Genomic DNA, 18,885 nt, shown 5'->3' with positions numbered 1-18,885 from the left:
TATTTTATTATTATTATTATTTTCTTTATTTTATGATGTTTAAATGCATCAAATATTTATTTTATTTTTATTACATTATATTTTATTATTTTGTTGTGTAACATTTTTTTATTTTATTATTATTATTATTTTCTTTATTTTATGATGTTTAAATGTATCAGATATTTATTTTATTATATTATATTTTGTTCTTTGTTGTTTTGTTGTGTAACATTTTATTTTATCATTTTATTTTCTTTATTTTATGTTTAAATGTATCAAATATTTATTTTATTTTATTATTTTTTTTATTTTATTTACTTTATGACGTTTAAATGTATAAAATATTTATTTCATTTTTATTTTTATTTTATTGATGATTGTGTTCACAGCAGATGTTACTGTGATGTTTGTCTGTTTTCTAGTCGGTGCTCTGAGAAGTTTCGTCAGATCTCACCTGCAGGACCAACAACTGCAGTTTTACCTGTGTGAGTTTCACCACACACACACACGAACACACACACACGCTCATGATATGTGTGTTTTATCTGTGTATTTTTTACTTTCTAGTTGTTGCTCCACCCAAAACCATCCTTGACGATCCAAGTGTCACTCTATTCCAGGTGAGACTGATGAATGCATGAACTGAAGGTTCTGAACGAGAGATTGCTGTTTCTGAGGTGGAAGAAGTGTGAAATGCACATAAAGCCGTTGTGTGATGTCAGGTTGATATAGTGAAACTCCCGTCAGAGGTCAGATGTGACTGGTGTTGTTGTGTAACATCTGTCTGTCTGTCTGTGTTTGTCTCTCAGGATTTTAAGTGGCACAAACAGGATGTTCTCGCTCACTTTCCGTCATGTAATGGAAGGAATGTTTTCCACACACACGCACACGAGCATCTCTCGAATCGGGGTCTCTGAGGACAGACGCCCCTCGGCCCGTTCAAACACATTGTTTCCTGTTCAAAGAGCTCTAAGAATAGAAATCGGCACAGAGACGCCCATTATAGAGGCAGAGAGACCACAGACACACAACTGACCACTGAGTGTGTGTGTGCGCGCCTATGTGTGTGAGTGTGAATGTGTGTGCGCGAGTGTGTGCAAGTGTTAATGCGTGCGAGTGTGAGTTTGAATATATGTGTGTGAGTGTGTGCGCGAATGTGAATTTTAGTGAGTGTGTGAGCGAGTGTGTATCTGTGTGTGTGTATGAGTGTGAATGTGTATGATTGTGTGTGCGTGAGTGTTAATGTTTGCGGGTGTGAGTTTGAGTGTGTGTGTGTGAGTATGTGTGTGTATGAGTGTGAATGTGTATGATTTTGTGTCCGAGTGCGAATGTGAATTTTGTGTGTGCGAGAGTGTGCGAGTTTGAATGTGTGTGTGTGTGTGTGTTTGCATGAGTGTATGTGTGAGTTGTGTGTGCGTGAGTGTGAATGTGTGTGGGTGTGAGTGAGTGTGTGTGAGCATGTGTGTGTATGAGTGTGAATGTGTATGATTGTGTGTGCGTTAGTGTGAATGTGAATTTTGTGTGTGTGTGTGTGAGTGTGCGAGTTTGAGTGTATGTGTGTGTGTTTGCATGAGTGTGTATGTGTGTTGTGTGTGTTTGCATGAGTGTATGTGTGAGTGTGTTGTGTGTGTTTGCATGAGTGTGTGTGTGTGTGAGTTGTGTGTGTATGTGTTTGCATGAGTGTGTGTGTGTGTGTGTGTGTATGTGTTTGCATGAGTGTGTGTGTGAGTGTTTTTGCATGAGTGTATGTGTGTTGTGTGTGTATGTGTTTGCATGAGTGTGTGTGTGTGTGAGTTGTGTGTGTGTGTGTTTGCATGAGTGTATGTGTGAGTTGTGTGTTTGTGTGTGTTTGCATGAGTGTGTGTGTTAATGTGTGTGTTTGCATGTGTGTGTGTGTGTTTTTGCATGAGTGTATGTGTGTTGTGTGTGTATGTGTTTTTGCATGAGTGTATGTGTGTTGTGTGTGTATGTGTTTGCATGAGTGTGTGTGTGTGTGTGTGTGTGTGTGTTTGCATGAGTTTATGTGTGAGTTGTGTGTTTATGTGTGTTTGCATGAGTGTATGTGTGTGTGTGTGTGTGTGTTTGCATGAGTGTGTGTGTGTGTGTGTGTGTGTGTGTGTTTGCATGAGTGTATGTGTGTGGTGTGTGTTTATGTGTGTGTTTGCATGTGTGTGTGTGTGTTGTGTTTATGTGTGAGTTGTGTGTTTATGTGTGTGTTTACATGAGTGTGTGTGTGTTGTGTTTATGTGTGTGTGTGTTGTGTTTATGTGTGTGTTTGCATGAGTGTGTGTGTGTTGTGTGTGTGTGTGTTGTGTTTATGTGTGTTTGCATGAGTGTATGTGTGAGTTGTGTGTGTGTGTGTGTGTGTGTGTGTGTGTGTGTGTGTGTGTCTCACGTGTGTGTGTGTGTGTGTGTGTTTGCATGAGTGTATGTGTGAGTTGTGTGTTTATGTGTGTGTTTGCATGTGTGTGTTGTGTTTATGTGAGTTGTGTGTTTATGTGTGTGTTTGCATGTGTGTGTTGTGTTTATGTGAGTTGTGTGTTTATGTGTGTGTTTGCATGAGTGTATGTGTGTGTGTGTGTTGTGTTTATGTGAGTTGTGTGTTTATGTGTGTGTTTACATGAGTGTGTGTGTGTGTTGTGTTTATGTGTGTGTTTGCATGAGTGTATGTGTGAGTTGTATGTGTGTGTGTGTGTGTGTGTGTGTGTGTGGTCTCACGTGTGTGTGTGTGTGTGTGTGTGTGTGGTCTCACGTGTGTGTGTGTGTTTGTAGTGGAACCATGAAGTCAAATGTTTCCTGACATTTTATGTCTATATATAAACATTCAAAGTTTTGATACTAAGATTTTTAATGTTTCTAAAAAGAAATCTCTTCTGCTCACCAAGGCTGCATTTATTTGATCAAAACTAGAACAAAAACAGTAAATTGTGGAATATTATTACAATTTAAAATAACTTTCTTCTATGTAAATATTTTGTAAAATCTAATTTATTCCTGTGATCAAAGAACAGCATTTATTTAAATAGAATTTAATGCATCCTTGATGAATAAAAGCATACACACAGTGACAGTATATATAACATATATGTAATATTTATATATATATATTTGCTGTGTGTCATTTTTACCCCTCTCTCTCTCAGTGACTGTGGTAGAACAGAGACTGATGACAGTCATTAACCTCTCTGTGGGTCTGTTTTCATCATTCTCTCTCTCTCTCAGGCGAATCTCTTCCCTGCTGCTCTCGTGTACTTTGGCTCAGACGTGACGACAGGTTTGTTAACATCTCTTTCATCTGCTGTCCAAACCAATGACATCAATTTAATCTGCTTTACTGGAAGCACAAAGTGCATTCTGGGTAACGGGGAGCGATGACCCCCTGTTGGTTCCAGTCACACACTTACTGTCCAGTCAGTCTATTTTGGCGTCTGAAGTTTCGCTCCAGTGTAGTTTGATGTTCTGCTGTGAAGGACACCAGTGATGGGACAAATAAAGCTTTTTGAAACTTCGAATCAATTGAACCAAAAATGTTTCGAAGCGCTGGAAACGTTGGTGACCCCTGTTGGTCAGAAACATGTAAATGCAATGAAAACAAGCATAAAAACACCTTTTACGAAACAATTGCAAATGTTTTATTAAATGTTTAATCAATTAAATGCAATTAATAAATCATCGAAAACCATTATATTTGATTGTATTCCATACCAAATATTAAGTGTTTTTATAATATGGACAGGACGTGAGCAGTAATTGTGTGTGTGTGTGTGTGTGTGTGTGTGTGTGTGTGTGTGTGTGTGTGTGTGTGTGTGTGTGTGTGTGTGTGTGTGTGTGTGTGTGTGTGTGTGTGTGTGATTCCACAGATTGTTACTTGCGCTCTGATCTTCTGGACGTCAATGTCTCCGCCCTACAGGCAGATGAGCTCATTGCAGGGTGAATATTTTACTGCCATTTCTTTTTTTCCTCATATTTAACTGATTTAACGCTTACCAAAGGGGTCATTTCAGGACAAACACATAGCAATAATAATAATACGAAAAAAAATGTGTGTGTGTGTGTGTAGAACCTGCCATATATAGTAATATAGTATCTGTCAAAATTACAATTTTTAATGTTTTTGAAAGTCTCTTCTGCTCACCAAGGATGCATTTATTTGATCAAAAATACAGTAAAAATTGTGAAATATTTTTACAATTTAAAATAACTGTTTTCTATGTGAATATATTTTAAAATATAATTTATTCCTGTGATCAAAGCTGAATTTTCATCATCATTACTCCAGTCTTCAGTGTCACATGATCCTTCAGAAATCATTCTGATATGATGATTTGATGCAAACAGAGTTAAACACAAAAAATAAAGTAACTTAAAGGTTTAGTTCACCCAAAATTGAAAATTCTGTCATTTATTACTTATTCTCATGCCGTTCCACACCCGTAAGATTTTCATTAATCTTCAGAACACAAATTAAGATATTTTTGATGAAATCCGATGGCTCAGTGAGGCCTGCATTTCATCAAAATCTTAATATCTTAATTTGTGTTCTGAAGATTAACGAAGGTATTACGGGTGTGGAACGACATGAGAATAAGTAATAAATGACAGAATTTTCAATTTTGGGTGAACTAACCCTTTAAGAGGCAAAAGAGGTAAAAAAATGTAAGAAAAAAAATATAAAAGGTAAAGGTAAAAATAATGTTTGTGTGTATCAGCGGCTCATCCAATCGGAAATCAGAGCTGAAAACATCAGTTTCATGCTGGTTACATTAACCTGAGCTTCAGTCTGTGCCAGTGAAGCTTTAACTGGTAAATAACTGTGATGTGAAACACTTGCATTCCCCCAACACACACACACACAGTTTTCCTGGGAGGAACGTTTCTCTCCCTCTGGAATTCCTTTGAGGTTCCGTCCCGATGCGAGATTCCAGCGGCTGTTTCCGCTCACATCCGCTCTAAAGATAGTGGCTGCTTTCCTAGAAACCCCTCCAGCACACACACACACTCCCACCTGTCTCCCACTCTCCATCATCAACACACACACACACACACAAACACACACATCAAAGCAGATGCTGTTTCCTGCAGCTTACAGTGATGTCTTAATGTAGGATACACACACACACACACACTGAAGCACTCATGAGTTTATCAGCATAAAGATCTCAGATCATTTACATAAACTACTTTCCAGCATGATTCTACTTTCACAAATACAGTTTCCTTTCATATTTAAGTTTCATTCAAGTAAAACAGTTACTGATTCACAGAATGAATAAATGATTCACTGATTCGTTTGCAGGCATTGTTCACAATAATCCATGACACTCTTTGCTTGTAGTGAAATGTAGCTGTTTTTTGCTGTTATTTAAATGAGGGTGTTTGTTTCATCAGTCATATTTAACATACATTTATTGTAATTCTGTCACACTCTGAGCTGTTTTAGGATTATTTATATTCTGTTATGGTATTTAATTAATAACTTGAATTAATTTTCATTTTATTTTTAGTGTCAGTTTTAGTAATTGTATGTGTAAATATAAGATTTTATCTAATATTTGTTTTATTTCAATTAAAGAAAATTATTTTAAATAGTTTATTAAAAAAACACTATTCACACTAAGATTCTGCTCACACTCACACACTCCCTAGCAACCACTCAGAGTACCTTAGCAACTGCATAGCAACACCCTAGCAACCAGCCTGAGTACCCTAGCAACAGCATAACAACACCCTAGCAACCACCCAGAATTCCCTAGCAACCACTTAACCACACCCTAGCAATCACATAGCAGCCACACTGAGAAAAAACACATTGCAACACTTTAGCAACCTTTCCAACTACCTTAGCAACCGCATTGCAACACCCTAGCAACCACCCAGAGTACCTTAGCAACTACAAAGCAGCACCCTAGCAATCACACAGAATACCCTGGCAAAACCTTAGCAACCACTCAGAGTACCTCATAGCAAAACCCTAGCAACTGCATAGCAACACCCTAGCAACCACCCCAAGTACCCTAGCAACTGCATAGCAATGACCTGATTACCCTAGCAACCACCCTTTGTACCTTAGCAACCACATAGCAACCACCCAGATTACCCTAGTAACTGCATAGCAACACCCTAGCAACCACCATGAGTACCAACACAATAGCAACCACCCAAAATATCCTAGCAACCGCATAACAACAACTTAGCAACCATCATGACTTCCTTAGCAACTGCAAAGCAACTACCCCAAGTACCTTAGCAACCACATAACAAACCCTTAAGCACCACTCAGATTACCCTAGCAACGACATAGCAACTCCCCTAAATTTAACTATTTCAAACTGAAAACCATCAAAATTCAAGCTTTTAAAACTACTTCAAACTTTCTATCTGGGCGTTTTCAAGCCAACTTAAAGTCTGTCTATGAACTTTCCTCATCTAGTCTATTGTGTGTAACTACTTTCAAAGCATCTTTTTCTATGCTGATAAACTATTACTTTTAAGAGTCCTTTACTCATCTCAAACAGTAAACTGATGTGATGCTCTGCAGGAAGTCTCTAATAACTGCAGCCTGTCTGGAGGTCGTGACCTCTGACCTCCAGTAAGTCACATGAAAGGGGTCAGAGACGCACTTAGCTCTTCTTATCCTGTTCCTCTCTCGATCCATCACACTTGTCCTTCCTGTGATCCCTTCTTCAGCTGTATGCCGCACTCTCCTCCTCCATCATCCTCATCCGCTCCCGCTGAACATGTCCCGCCGTTGGCTCCTGAGTCATGTGATTCCTCCGGCCAGCGGGCGGCGACAGAGGACGGCTGTGACTCTCAGGTGCCGGCCCCCAGACCCGCGAGGAACGACCCCGGGAAAGTGCCGAAGTGGCTCAAACTGCCAGGTGTGTTCGTCACATTTGTAGCAGTGTTTTTTGAGTTAATATAAATCAAATACGTTAAATATTTAATATAGGAAATATATATTGAAATATATATATATATATAGCATTTTCACACTCTTTTTGACTGTTTTCAGGTAAGAAGTGACGTTTGACCAGCAAAGGAAGACGAGAGCGTTTGGATTCTCCAGCTGCAATAGTTCAATAGTTTAACAATATTTCATGCAAACCTTCATCAATTAAACACAATGTTAATTGCCAATTGAGTTTTTCTTTTTTCTGACATCAACTGTTTCTGATGATAATTCTGGGTCGCATTTAGTGATTCACAGAATAAATAAGTGATTCACTGATTCGTTTGCAGGCAGCGTTCATGACTGCGTCTAAAACTGAATATTTCTCTACTATATAGTATGCAAAAAAGAGTAGTATGTCTGAATACACAGTATTCGAAAAACAGTAGGCGAAAAGTCCCAGAGATTCTGAAGTGTGTATTTAATGGACGCTTTACTATCCCATGAGGCCACGGGAGAGGATTTATGAATGGCAGTGAAGCGTCGCAACTGACGCTGGTAGGTCACATGACAGTAACAACATGGCGGATGTTGTACCTACTCAGTACGTGATTTCGGACGCAGCTCATGACTCTCTTGTATATATAGCTGTAATTTATTTCCATTTCAGTATTAGTTTGTCATTTTAGTAGTCTACTTAAAGGATTAGTTCACTTTCAAATAAAATTTTCCTGATCATTTACTCACCCCTATGTCATCCAAGATGTTCATGTCTGTCTTTCTTCAGTTGAAAAAAAATTAAGGTTTTTAATGAGAACATTCCAGGATTATTCTCCTTATAGTGGACTTCAATGGACTCCAAACGGTTAAAGGTCAAAATTACAGTTTCAGTGCAGCTTCAAAGGGCTTTAAACGATACCAGACGAGGAATAAGGGTCTTATCTAGAGAAACCATCGGTCGTTTTAGAAAATAATACAACTGTATATGCTTTATAAACACAAATTATCGCCTTGAACATGCTTCAGCTTTCCGTATTCTTCAAAAAGCTTACGCTGTATGTCCTACGCCTTCCCTATTCAACTTATGGGAAAAAAACGGAAACAGCACCGCGATTTATGATGTGGTTGCTAAGGTACTTGGGGTAGTTGCTAGGGTGTTGCTATGCAGTTGCTAAGGTAGCCGTGATGGTTGGTAAGGTACTTGGGGTGGTTACTAAGGTGTTGCTATGCGGTTGCTAGGGTATTTTAGGTGCTTGCTATTGTGTTGGTACTCGAGGTGGTTGCTATGCAGTTACTAGGTTAATCTGGGTGGTTGCTACTAGGGTGTTGCTATGCTGCTAGGGTAATCTGGGTGGTTGCTAAGTAAATTATCAGGAAAATTTTATTTGAAAGTGGACTAATCCTTTAAACTTATTTATTTCCAAGGCAACATTTGTAATTTTCATTCAAGGTATCTAATATTTATATTTTATTTATATTCTTTTTTCTGACAACAACTGTTTCTGATGTTTCATTTAGGATACTTTACACGACAACAATGTACTATAAGTGTAAAAGTTTTTCCTTTGCATTTTTCGCGTGCTGACGACACGGATCTACGAAAACAATTAAAATCGCTGTATTGTGCTGCCAGGCCAGTAGTTGGCGATGTCACTTTGTAAAGATTTTCTTACAGAAAAAAATATACAAAATTTGTACAAACATATACAACTCACAACAAATATACATATATGAGGAATGTATAAAGGAAAACAATTTATGCCTGAGGTAAGAAATTTCAACAAGTTAAAGCGGCGAAATGCTTCGCAAAACTTTTTTGTCTTTAATATTATTTAAAGTAGTTTTTTTTTTATTTCTTTTGTCAAGAAAAACAACGCACCGATAGCTATTGAATGCGCATGCGCATTACGTCACCGTTTTCACAAATTCGGTATCGTGTTCAAAAACCTACATTTTGAATCCCGTTTTCAGTACCCCAAAACGCGTCGTCGTGTAAATGAATAGCCAAAACACATCTAAGTTTTCCAAAAAAAAAAAAAAAAAAGGATGTAAGTTTTCCATTCAAAATGACGCTGTGTAAACGAACATTAGTTTCAAACGAACATTAGGTGTTTTTGCCGACGCTGGTAGTAGGTAAGCGATGCTTTGATGTAAACGGTCCTGCCGCCTCGCTGCCCGTCTGAAGGAACTTCAAAGTGTCCGGAGGAGAGACTCTGGCGCGCCTGGCACTTGTCTTCTCTTAACTAGCTGCCGGCCCCGTTGACTCGGTTAATGACCTCCAGCTGCGGCGGCTCTTTGAAGGCGGAGCGGCGGTTTGATGAAGGCCGCGCGCGGAGCACCTGCTGAGGGTTTAGAGGAGCCGCGCAGGTGAACTAAAGCTCGCTTGTCCTCAGTTTAACCCGCAAAACACGGCGTTTTTTCTTCCTCATCCCGTTCAAAGGTAAAAGTGACCTGCACTACACTCGGAGTAGACTTTAAAAAGGGCCCTTAAGAGTTTATGATGTGCATCATGTTTGAATTAACTTAAAGGATTAGTTCACTTACAAATTAAAATTTCCTGATAATTTACTCTCCCCCATGTCATCCAAGATGTTCATGTCTTTCTTTCTTCAGTCAAAAAGAAATTAAGGTTTTTGATGAAAATATTCCAGGATTATTCTCCATATAGTGGACTTCAATGGAGCCCAAACGGTTGGAGGTCAAAATTATAGTTTACAGCGATCCCAGACGAGAAATAAGGGTCTTATCTAGAAAAAACATCACTCATTTTCTAAAAAAATTAAAAAATTGTATTGTGAACTAGCTCTCTTCTTCTTCTCTATTAGAATTCCAGCAGTGTAGACACTGCTAAGTGTATTACTGCCCTCCACAGGATAAAGTTTGAACTAATTGTTATATACTTGCACTAGCATATTGTATATGACAATTTAGTTCAAACTTTGACCTGTGGAGGGCAGTAATACACTGAAAATAATGTCATTTATTACTCACCCTCATGTCATTCCACACCTGTAAGACCTTTGTTAATCTTCGGAACACAAATTAAGATATTTTTGTTGAAATCTGATGGCTCAGTGAGGCCTGCATAGCCAGCAATGACATTTCCTCTCTCAAGATCCATTAATGTACTAAAAACATATTTAAATCAGTTCATGTGAGTACAGTGGTTCAATATTAATATTATAAAGCGACGAGAATATTTTTGGTATGCCAAAAAAACAAAATAACGACTTTAGTGATGGCCGATTTCAAAACACTGCTTCAGGAAGCTTCAGAGCATAATGAATCAGTGTGTTGAATCATGATTCAGATCGCGTGCCAAACTGCTGAAATCACGTGACTTTGGCACTATTCTCGGCGCTTTATAATATTCATATTGAAACACTGTACTCACATGAACTGATTTAAATATGTTTTAGTACATTAATGGATCTTGATAGAGGAAATGTCATTGCTCCCTATGCAGGCCTCACTGAGCCATCGGATTTCAACAAAAATATCTTAATTTGCGTTCTGAAGATTAACGAAGGTCTTATAGGTGTGGAACTGCATAAGGGTGAGTAATTAATTACATTATTTAAATTTTTGGGTGAACTAACCCTTTAAAGACCTTGAAGTCATATTTCTTATCTTATTGTGAACAGTTAATTAGTGCAAAGGTACCAGGATTATTATCATAAACTGAAAATGAGACCATAAAAAACATTTTCATTAACGGAAAGTAAAAAAAAAAAATTATCTCAGCTAGTTGACATTTTTGTTTAAGTACTAAAATAAACTAAAATGAAAAATTAGACTAGTATAGACATATTTTTACAAACTAATAAAACAAAAACTTAAAATGAAAACAACAAAAATAAAATCTAATTACATTTTTAAAATTATAATCGCATATCAATTACACGATTAGTACAAAATACTCTTTAAAAATCAAAACCACATGGACCAGTTTCATATACATCATATTACGGATACAAATGGATGTTTCATGTTTTACTTTACAGATCTTCTCATTATTATATTCTAATTGGTGAGAGTTTATATAAGCTTAGCCTATATGATTAGGCGATTACTTATTCACACCACTTTTTGTCAATTTAAAACAATCATTGGCCATACTTGGGGAAATTAATGAACCATGTTTTGTTTGTTAGCTCATCTGTGTCTCATCTGAGGACACAATGGTTTCGTGATGAAGTGTGGTTGTTCTGCTCCCTCTAGTGGACTTTTTAAGCTCTTTTACACTTTGGTCACTTGTTTTCACTCTTTATATGTGGATTAGGCCTACTACTGTTGATGATTTGACATGATTCATGATTGTTAGGTTCATCCTGGAGTTGCAGATGCATCTTCCATTTCAAATGAACACAGGAACACGCAGTAATGTTAGTAACTTAATCCAGATATTTTAATCAAACCCGCAAATACGTTTGAAGAACCAAATTAGCCAGAGATCAGTTAAATATGGCATCTGTCAAATCATCTCAGAGGTATGAAGAACGGACACCAGGTGGCAGTACAGACCCACAAATCACAGAGAGAAGCAGCCTGCACTACAGCATGCGAATGCTCGGATATTTCAGCAGGTGGCGCTGTTGTTAAAAAAATCTTTATATAGTCCTCAAACTGCTTTTAGGATCAGGGTTATTATAGTTAACTTGAAATAAAGTAAACATTAAATGAAATAAAAATATAATAAATGTATTTTATTTCAGCTGGTTGCCAAGAAATATTATTTATTTTTATTTAGTTTAACTTGTAGGCTACTAAAACAACCAAAAAATTAGAACTGAAATAAAACTAAAACTTTATGACAACTAATTAAAACATAACAAAATCACTTACCGAAAATATATAAAAATAAAAATTCAAAGCGCACAAAAAGGCTTATCTTAGTGTCGATCTCAGAGTCGCAGCTGTTGAAAAGAAGGAACATTCGCTGCTTGAGCGAACATGGCAATATGAACTGAAAGTGAATTTTAATAGATTTCAGTATATTTGTTTCTGGTGTGATGATCAGTGTTTTTTGTTGTCAGAAATAATACACGTGTTGCATTTTGTGGTTAATTCAGTAAATGAGTCACAATCAGATGCTGGAACGTAGAACTTTATGACTGAATCTATATATGTGTCACTGCCGATTACCACACATTAATTAATCATTTTTATTTAATATTTCAATTTTAAGATGGATAAAGATAATAAAATATATATTTAAAACAAATAAAAATATAAAAGCGAGTCAACTTTTACAATGTGTGCGAGTATGATTTTATATAACAATTATTTTAAGGACTTTTCAATGTGAAAATCATTAAAAATTCCATCATAAATCAATCCTCTTATTTGTGTTCTTCATGCAAAATCTGCTCATGAATGGATTTAAAGGTAAGTCTTGTGGTACCTTTCAAACATTGTTGCTGGTTTCACAGACACGGTTTAAGACTGAAATGCATGTTTGAGCTGTTTTAAAGGTACAATTTGTGATATTTTTTCCGCTAGAAGCCTATTCAAAACAAAACAAAGGCGTAGTTTGATGACGCCAAGTTTTAGAGCGGAAACTTGGGACATGTGGTCTCCATCTCAACGGACGGTGCAAAAGAATAGGGATTGGAGTCTGGAAGAACTCATGTTTGTGGATGTGATTATTAACGTTACTGTAGTATTAAGCAGAACAGGAGCGAGTGTTGTGGAGCTGAACGAGGAGCTGGAGCGATTGATCAACACACGCCTCACAAGCAGCGGGACTTTTATTATGACACAGTCGCCGGCGCCGCTTCCGCTTTTCCGGTCATGAGTTTACGGGAGCTGTCCTTGTCGACAGAACCAGCGGCAGATGGTAAACAGTAATTATGTTCCATAAATAAGTAACACCATCCACCATAAAACGTGCAAGAAGTGAATAAGGAACTGCTTGAAGCGAGCTAGTGGTTTGCTGGACGCTAGACACTACTTCCGCATTTGTCCACGACACTGTTGTCATGTGGTTTCTACGTCAGTAAAGGCGGTAACAAAGGTAACTGACGTCATTGACAGTTTAGAATGGGAATTTTCTCATGATTTACAAGTAGTTGAAAACATTAGAGATATTGTTTGTAATCAGCTGGACAAAATATATAACACTAGCCTAGTGATTTATTGATATTTTACTGCAAAAATTGTACATATTGTACCTTTAACTAAAAGCAACTTGCACTGATTTATCTTAAAATATGTCAGTGCCATTGTTTTGTCTCAAGATGCACATTAATAATGTTTCTCTCTTTTTCTCTCACTGAGGCATGTTTAAAAAAACCCTTCTTAAATGTCCTAATTTAATTGAAACGCATTAATGGGGCTATATATAGAATTCAGTTATATGTCCCTTATTAGCGACACCGGTGGCTGTTAAGTGAACTGCAGCCAGCAACTTAATGCTGAACGAGATTAACGGCCTCAGTATATTCACGTCAACGTTCTTTTTCGTTCCTTGCTTATGTTGCACTTTTGAAAACAATACTGTTAATGAACATCTTGACGCCGTCCACACTGCTGAGAGCGACGTTTAGATGAATATGTAAATATGTGTTGCGCGTTTACCTTTCAATAACAAAATAAACACAACAAAAATTAGGGAAAAAAGCAGTTATGTGGATATGTTTGCACCAGCTCTGCGATTCACCGGCATCATGTTGACAGATGAGGTAATTCAAATTAAACTGTTATGATAGTTTGATTATAAAATATATTTGAGTTTATATGCTGCATTATTCGTTTCACGTGTCATAAAACGGAAGAGAGGCTCTCGGGAGCGCGCGTAACTGTCCCATTCTTTTGATTTCGATTAGTCCTTAACGTAAAAATCAGTCTACATGCTTTTATAGACAAGCGAGGAAGTCTGGGAATGTGTCTTTTTTTTTTTTATTTCTTTACAAGCTGTTAACGGGTCAAGGTTTTTTATAATCAATTAACACTTCTTTTGTCATTTATTACAAGATTTGTCATCAAAAAAGTCTTTCGGTTTAACAAATTTCAGTTTTACCAAATTACACTTTTGGTTACACCGAATGATGATATTTTCAAACAGTGCTAACAGGCTGATATCTAGCTAGCTAACAAACAAAAGGACAATCAAACATTTTATATTTAGCACAAGTTTTTAAAATATTACCACATTTTCCATGTTTTATAGCGGTTGCACCGAATGACCTGATGTTTCGGGACATGCGTATGAACAAGTGAAAACATGATTTTTTCAAATAGTTAAGAGAGATTTAGTTACTTTGCTTCATGACCATGTGGTCCTTTGCAGGTGTCTGAATGATGTCACATCCTGTCACATGATATTGACCGTATGACTTGATCCAAAATGGTCCCTTTATATCGGTTACTCCGAATGACATCAATGATATTCATTTTTCCGGTCATTCTTTCTCATAACAAAGCAACGACTTCTACACATAATTTTAACACCATTTTGCACTATGTTGATATATTTGATGTTATAAAATCATGCCAGAATAAAAAATATATACATTTATTACATTTTAAGATATTTTAATCACAAATAAAATGGCTGTATTGGCCTTTGGACGGTTAAACCGAATGACCTTTTGACATTTCAATACCTTTATATGAAGCAAAATATAATTCAAGCCTTTTGGATTCAATAAAAGAGATCTAGTTGTACTACTTTACATACTTTGGATGTCTTATCTATTAATGCAAATAATGATCCGTCACATCATTGACCCTAATACATAAAAACATTGTGCATTTAATGCATTAATGCACAGAATTAATAAATGAGGTTCAAACTGACATTTGAAGTTCATTGCATGTACAAAAATGCAGAGATGTTAAGAATATCTCCTTTTGTGTTTCACAGACGAACCGCATGAAGGGTGATGATGACAGATTGGGCCTTTAACTTGCATTGAACCTAGAAGATGCATTTCAGAACTAAGACAGACGCACAGTCAGTGTAACTCGATAGTCTTTAGTAATCTTGAATATTTAAGCTTCATTCTTCAGCTGCATGCTTAGAAACCCCGAGTGACTCTTGTGTCTGTGTCTGAAAGTGTTTATATATAGAATAACTGTCCGATTCCTTCACAGGTGCTTCTGGACACACATTCCAGGCTCCTGCCGCACCCCTCATAGTGTAGAAATAACCTCGTCTGGAGCGCCACGGCTGGAGAAAGTAACTGGCCGTCATCCGTACGGACACATGGACGTGAGAGACTCGAGACGACAGATCTGATCTTCTCTGGACTCTTTCTGGTTTCTGTGGAGTTTCTTCTCTCAGAATGCTGGAGGAGATTTTGATGACTGGAATTGGACTAGAAGGTAATTGGTCTGATGTTAATGATCTGGTCTCCATCTCTGTGAGACTCTGGCGATTTTGACGTTTTTGTTTTTCGACAGGTCGTGAGTCACGCTTTCCAAAATAGAGTCAGAAATACTTCATGCACCCCTGAGGAGAAGAACGTCTGAGAAAACAGCCACGACTCTGCTGCCTTGGAAACCAAACAGGAAGCGTCAGACAGACGGTGGACGGCCGAATCGCTACAGACAGACGACAGACGCAAGCACTGATGAGCTTCGTTATCAAGAGAGAACCTGGAATCAGTGCTTCAAAACAGAACGTCAACTTTCCTGCTGGTGGATCTAGAAACATTCCATCATAACAAGCTATAAAACACACTGCTGTTCAAAAGTTTGGGGTCAGTAAGAATTTTGAATTCTTTTATTCAGCAAGGATGCATTAAATTGATTAAAAGTAACATTAAAGATTTATATATTGTTACAAAAGATTATTTCAAATAAATGCTGTTCTTTTGAACTTTCTATTCAAAGAATCCTGAAAAAATAGGCCTTGAATTCCATAGATTTTTAACTTTATTTATTTATTTATTTTAATTTTACATCTAATTAATTGATTGTTTATTTTTTAGTGTTCATTGTTAATATTATTTTGATTTGACATTTTTATTATTTTAATTTAACAAGATTTGATTTCATTTTAAATGTTTGTTTTAATACATTTTTAAGTGTTTTTTTTTTTGTTTTAAATTTTTTAATTTTACATTTTTATGATTAAATTAAAAAATATGAAAAAATAATAATTTAATAATAATAGTTATTATTTAATATATTTTTTAATTAAATTAACTTTATTTGTTTTTATTATGCTTTTGTTTGATTTAATACATTTTAAAGTGTTTTATTATTATTTTTCTATTTTACATTTTTATCAATAATTTTTAGTGTTTGAGTTCATTTTGAAATTATTTTAATTTTACATTTTTATGATTTCATTTACCAATTTTTATTGGATTTGTTTTCATTTTTACATACTTAATACATTTTAAATAAGTGTAATTTTATTTTAAAATTTAAAAAATAATTATTTAATAATTATGATTATTTAATTTCATTTTTAAATTACATTTTTTATTGTTTTCATTTTTCTTGTTTGATTTAATAAATTTTTTTGTGTTTTTTAATTTTATTTTACATTTTTAAGATTAATTTTTTGTGTTTTGATATTCATTTTAAAATTATTTTAATTTGACATATTTATGATATTTATTTTCCAATATATTTTTTATTGGATTTGTTGTCATTTTAATAAGTGTTTATTATTTTTTTAATTTTATATATTTGTTAATTATTCATTTTTAGAGTGTGATTTCATTTATAAAAAGTAATTATTTTGATTTCACATTTTTATAATTTAATTTTCAGTAAGTGTTTGAATATTTGTTTTTGTTTCAACAAAAATATGAAGCAGCACAACTATTATTAACATTGATAATAAGAAGAAATTTAATAGAACTGTGCCATCACAGGAATAAATTACACCTTAAAATATAGTACAATAGAAATCAGTCATTTTAAATAGTAATAATATTTAACAATATTACATTTCTGATTAAATAAATGCTGTCTTAGTGAGCAGAAGAGACATTTGACCGTGACCCCAAACTTTTGCACGACATGAGCGCAACGGGACATTATTTAAACCGGACGGCCGTGTTTTCTCCTGTAGGTGGCGCCCGTTTGTGTCAGCTGACTCTGTGCTGCGCCGTCATCTCTCTGGTGATCCACGCCGCCGGTTACAGCGCCACCTACGGGACGTTCTGTATGGCGGTTTGGACGTCCTGCTTCGCCATCACTGCCGCCGTTTTTGTGCTGGACGTGACGCGGCTGCACACGTGTCTTCCCGTGTCGTGGGAGAATCTGACCGTGACGTTTGCGTCTCTGGCCGTCCTGCTCACGCTCACCGCGTCTGTCATCTATCCCGTGTACTTTGTGCGTGCAGACGACTGTCCTTATAATAATTGCGAAGTAAGAAATTTCCGGATCGCGGTGACCGTGTGCTCATGGGCGGCATGTGTCGCGTACGGGACGGAGGTTTTTCTGTCGCGTGCCAAACCGGGCCGCGTCGTCGGCTACATGGCGACTCCATCTGGCATCCTGAAGGTGGTGCAAATCTTCGTGGGATGCGTGATTTTTGTGATGCTCGCCAACGGGAGCGATTTCACAAGCCACGTTGCGACCGTGTACTGCGTGGCGGTGTTCGGCGTCTGCTTCGCCGCCTCCGTGCTGCTGGTGGCGCTGACGGTCTCGGGCCGGACCGCGGCTCTGCGGCTGCCGTTCGAGAGGTTTGTGGTCGTCTACACGTTCCTGGCGGTGCTGCTGTACCTGAGCGCTGCCGTAGTTTGGCCCGTCTTCTGCTTCGACAGGAAGTACGGCGCTCCGCTGCGGCCACAGGGCTGCCCGAGAGGGAAGTGCTCATGGGACGTGAAGCTCGCCGTCACTGTGCTGTGCTTCATCAACGTCTCGCTTTACATCGCCGACCTCGTCTATTCCCAGAGAAGCCGGTCGGTGTCGCAGCATCCTCGAGTGTAGCGGGAACATTAATGAAATACATCATGATACTGTTTGATTGACGGCACTGACAGTGCCTGTTTATTGTGATTTAAAATATGCATATGCCACATATTGCTACAATTATAGATGCTACAATTATGAGCTTAATCGAACTATTGTGTTTACATGAGTTTAGGTTTAATTGCAATATTATGCGATTATTGTTGTTGAACTGAACTGAATCAACACTGAACTGAGTCTGTGAATAATGACACTGTCTGTAGAGCTGCTTATAGCTGAATTGAACTCGTTTCATAATTGATGAACTTTATAATTGAGCTGAATAATGACACTTGTCTTTTTAGACTCATATTTGAAGTTTGCATCATTCTGTTTTTCTCCTGTTCATTACTGTGAAGCTGCTTTGAAACGATCTGTGTTGTATTAAAGGCACTGTAGAAATAAAGCTGACTTGAGTTTGGTTACATCATAATTACATGCTAATGCAGTCAGCATGTGTTCGTGTGAGTGTGTGCAAGAGTGAATATGTGAGTGAGTGTGTACGAGTGTGTGCTAGTGTGTGTGCATTTGCTTGTGAGTGTGGGCATTTGTGCGCGTGATTGCGTGAGTGTGCACGATAGTGTTTGTGTGTGTACAAGAGTGAGTTTGTGAGTGCGTGATAGTGTGTGTGAGAGTGAGTTTGTGAGTGTGTGTGTAAGTGCAAGTGCATTTGTGTGTGTGTGTGTGTGCAAGAGTGAGTTTGTGAGTCTGCTTACATGAGTGTGCGTTTGTATGTGAGTGCATGCTATTGTGTGCGTTTGTGCGTGTTTGAGAGTGAGTTTGCGTGAGTGCGAGTTTGCATGTGTGTGCACGAGTGATTTTGTGAGTGTGTGTGTTTGTATAAGTGCAAGTGTATTTGTGTGTGTGTGTGTGTGTGTGCAAGAGTGAGTTTGTGAGTGTGTTCTTGTGTGAGTGCGTGATAGTGTGTGCGAGACTGAGTTTGTGTGTGTGTGTGTGTGTTTGTATAAGTGCATTTGTGTGTGTGTGTGCAAGAGTGAGTTTGCGTGAGTGCATTTGTGTGCGAGACTGAGTTTGTGTGTGTGTGTGTGTTTGTATAAGTGCATTTGTGTGTGTGTGTGTGTGTGTGCAAGACTGAG

The 18,885-nt window shown here is 37.3% G+C and overlaps 2 protein-coding genes across 2 annotated transcripts in view; both read left to right on the top strand.

The window, feature by feature from the left end:
* aspscr1 (ASPSCR1 tether for SLC2A4, UBX domain containing) overlaps positions 1-7,120 on the top strand; it is a 36,114-nt gene extending 28,994 nt beyond the window's left edge. The window contains 6 exon segments of the mRNA XM_067387708.1: positions 405-467; positions 550-602; positions 3,205-3,256; positions 3,843-3,912; positions 6,670-6,860; positions 6,995-7,120. Coding sequence (XP_067243809.1) covers positions 405-467; positions 550-602; positions 3,205-3,256; positions 3,843-3,912; positions 6,670-6,860; positions 6,995-7,005 — 440 coding nt within the window. The 3' untranslated portion in view covers positions 7,006-7,120.
* A 9,732-nt stretch (positions 7,121-16,852) lies between these two features.
* Positions 16,853-17,767, top strand: LOC137021838 (myeloid-associated differentiation marker-like protein 2). The gene has a single exon (XM_067388816.1). It carries the CDS (start codon positions 16,853-16,855, stop codon positions 17,765-17,767), a length of 915 nt encoding a protein of 304 aa, XP_067244917.1.
* Positions 17,768-18,885: the final 1,118 nt, after the last annotated feature.

Source organism: Chanodichthys erythropterus, chromosome 6, assembly GCF_024489055.1.
Source record: "Chanodichthys erythropterus isolate Z2021 chromosome 6, ASM2448905v1, whole genome shotgun sequence".
Taxonomy (NCBI): domain Eukaryota; kingdom Metazoa; phylum Chordata; class Actinopteri; order Cypriniformes; family Xenocyprididae; genus Chanodichthys; species Chanodichthys erythropterus.
This window is presented reverse-complemented; position numbering and strand designations above follow the sequence as displayed.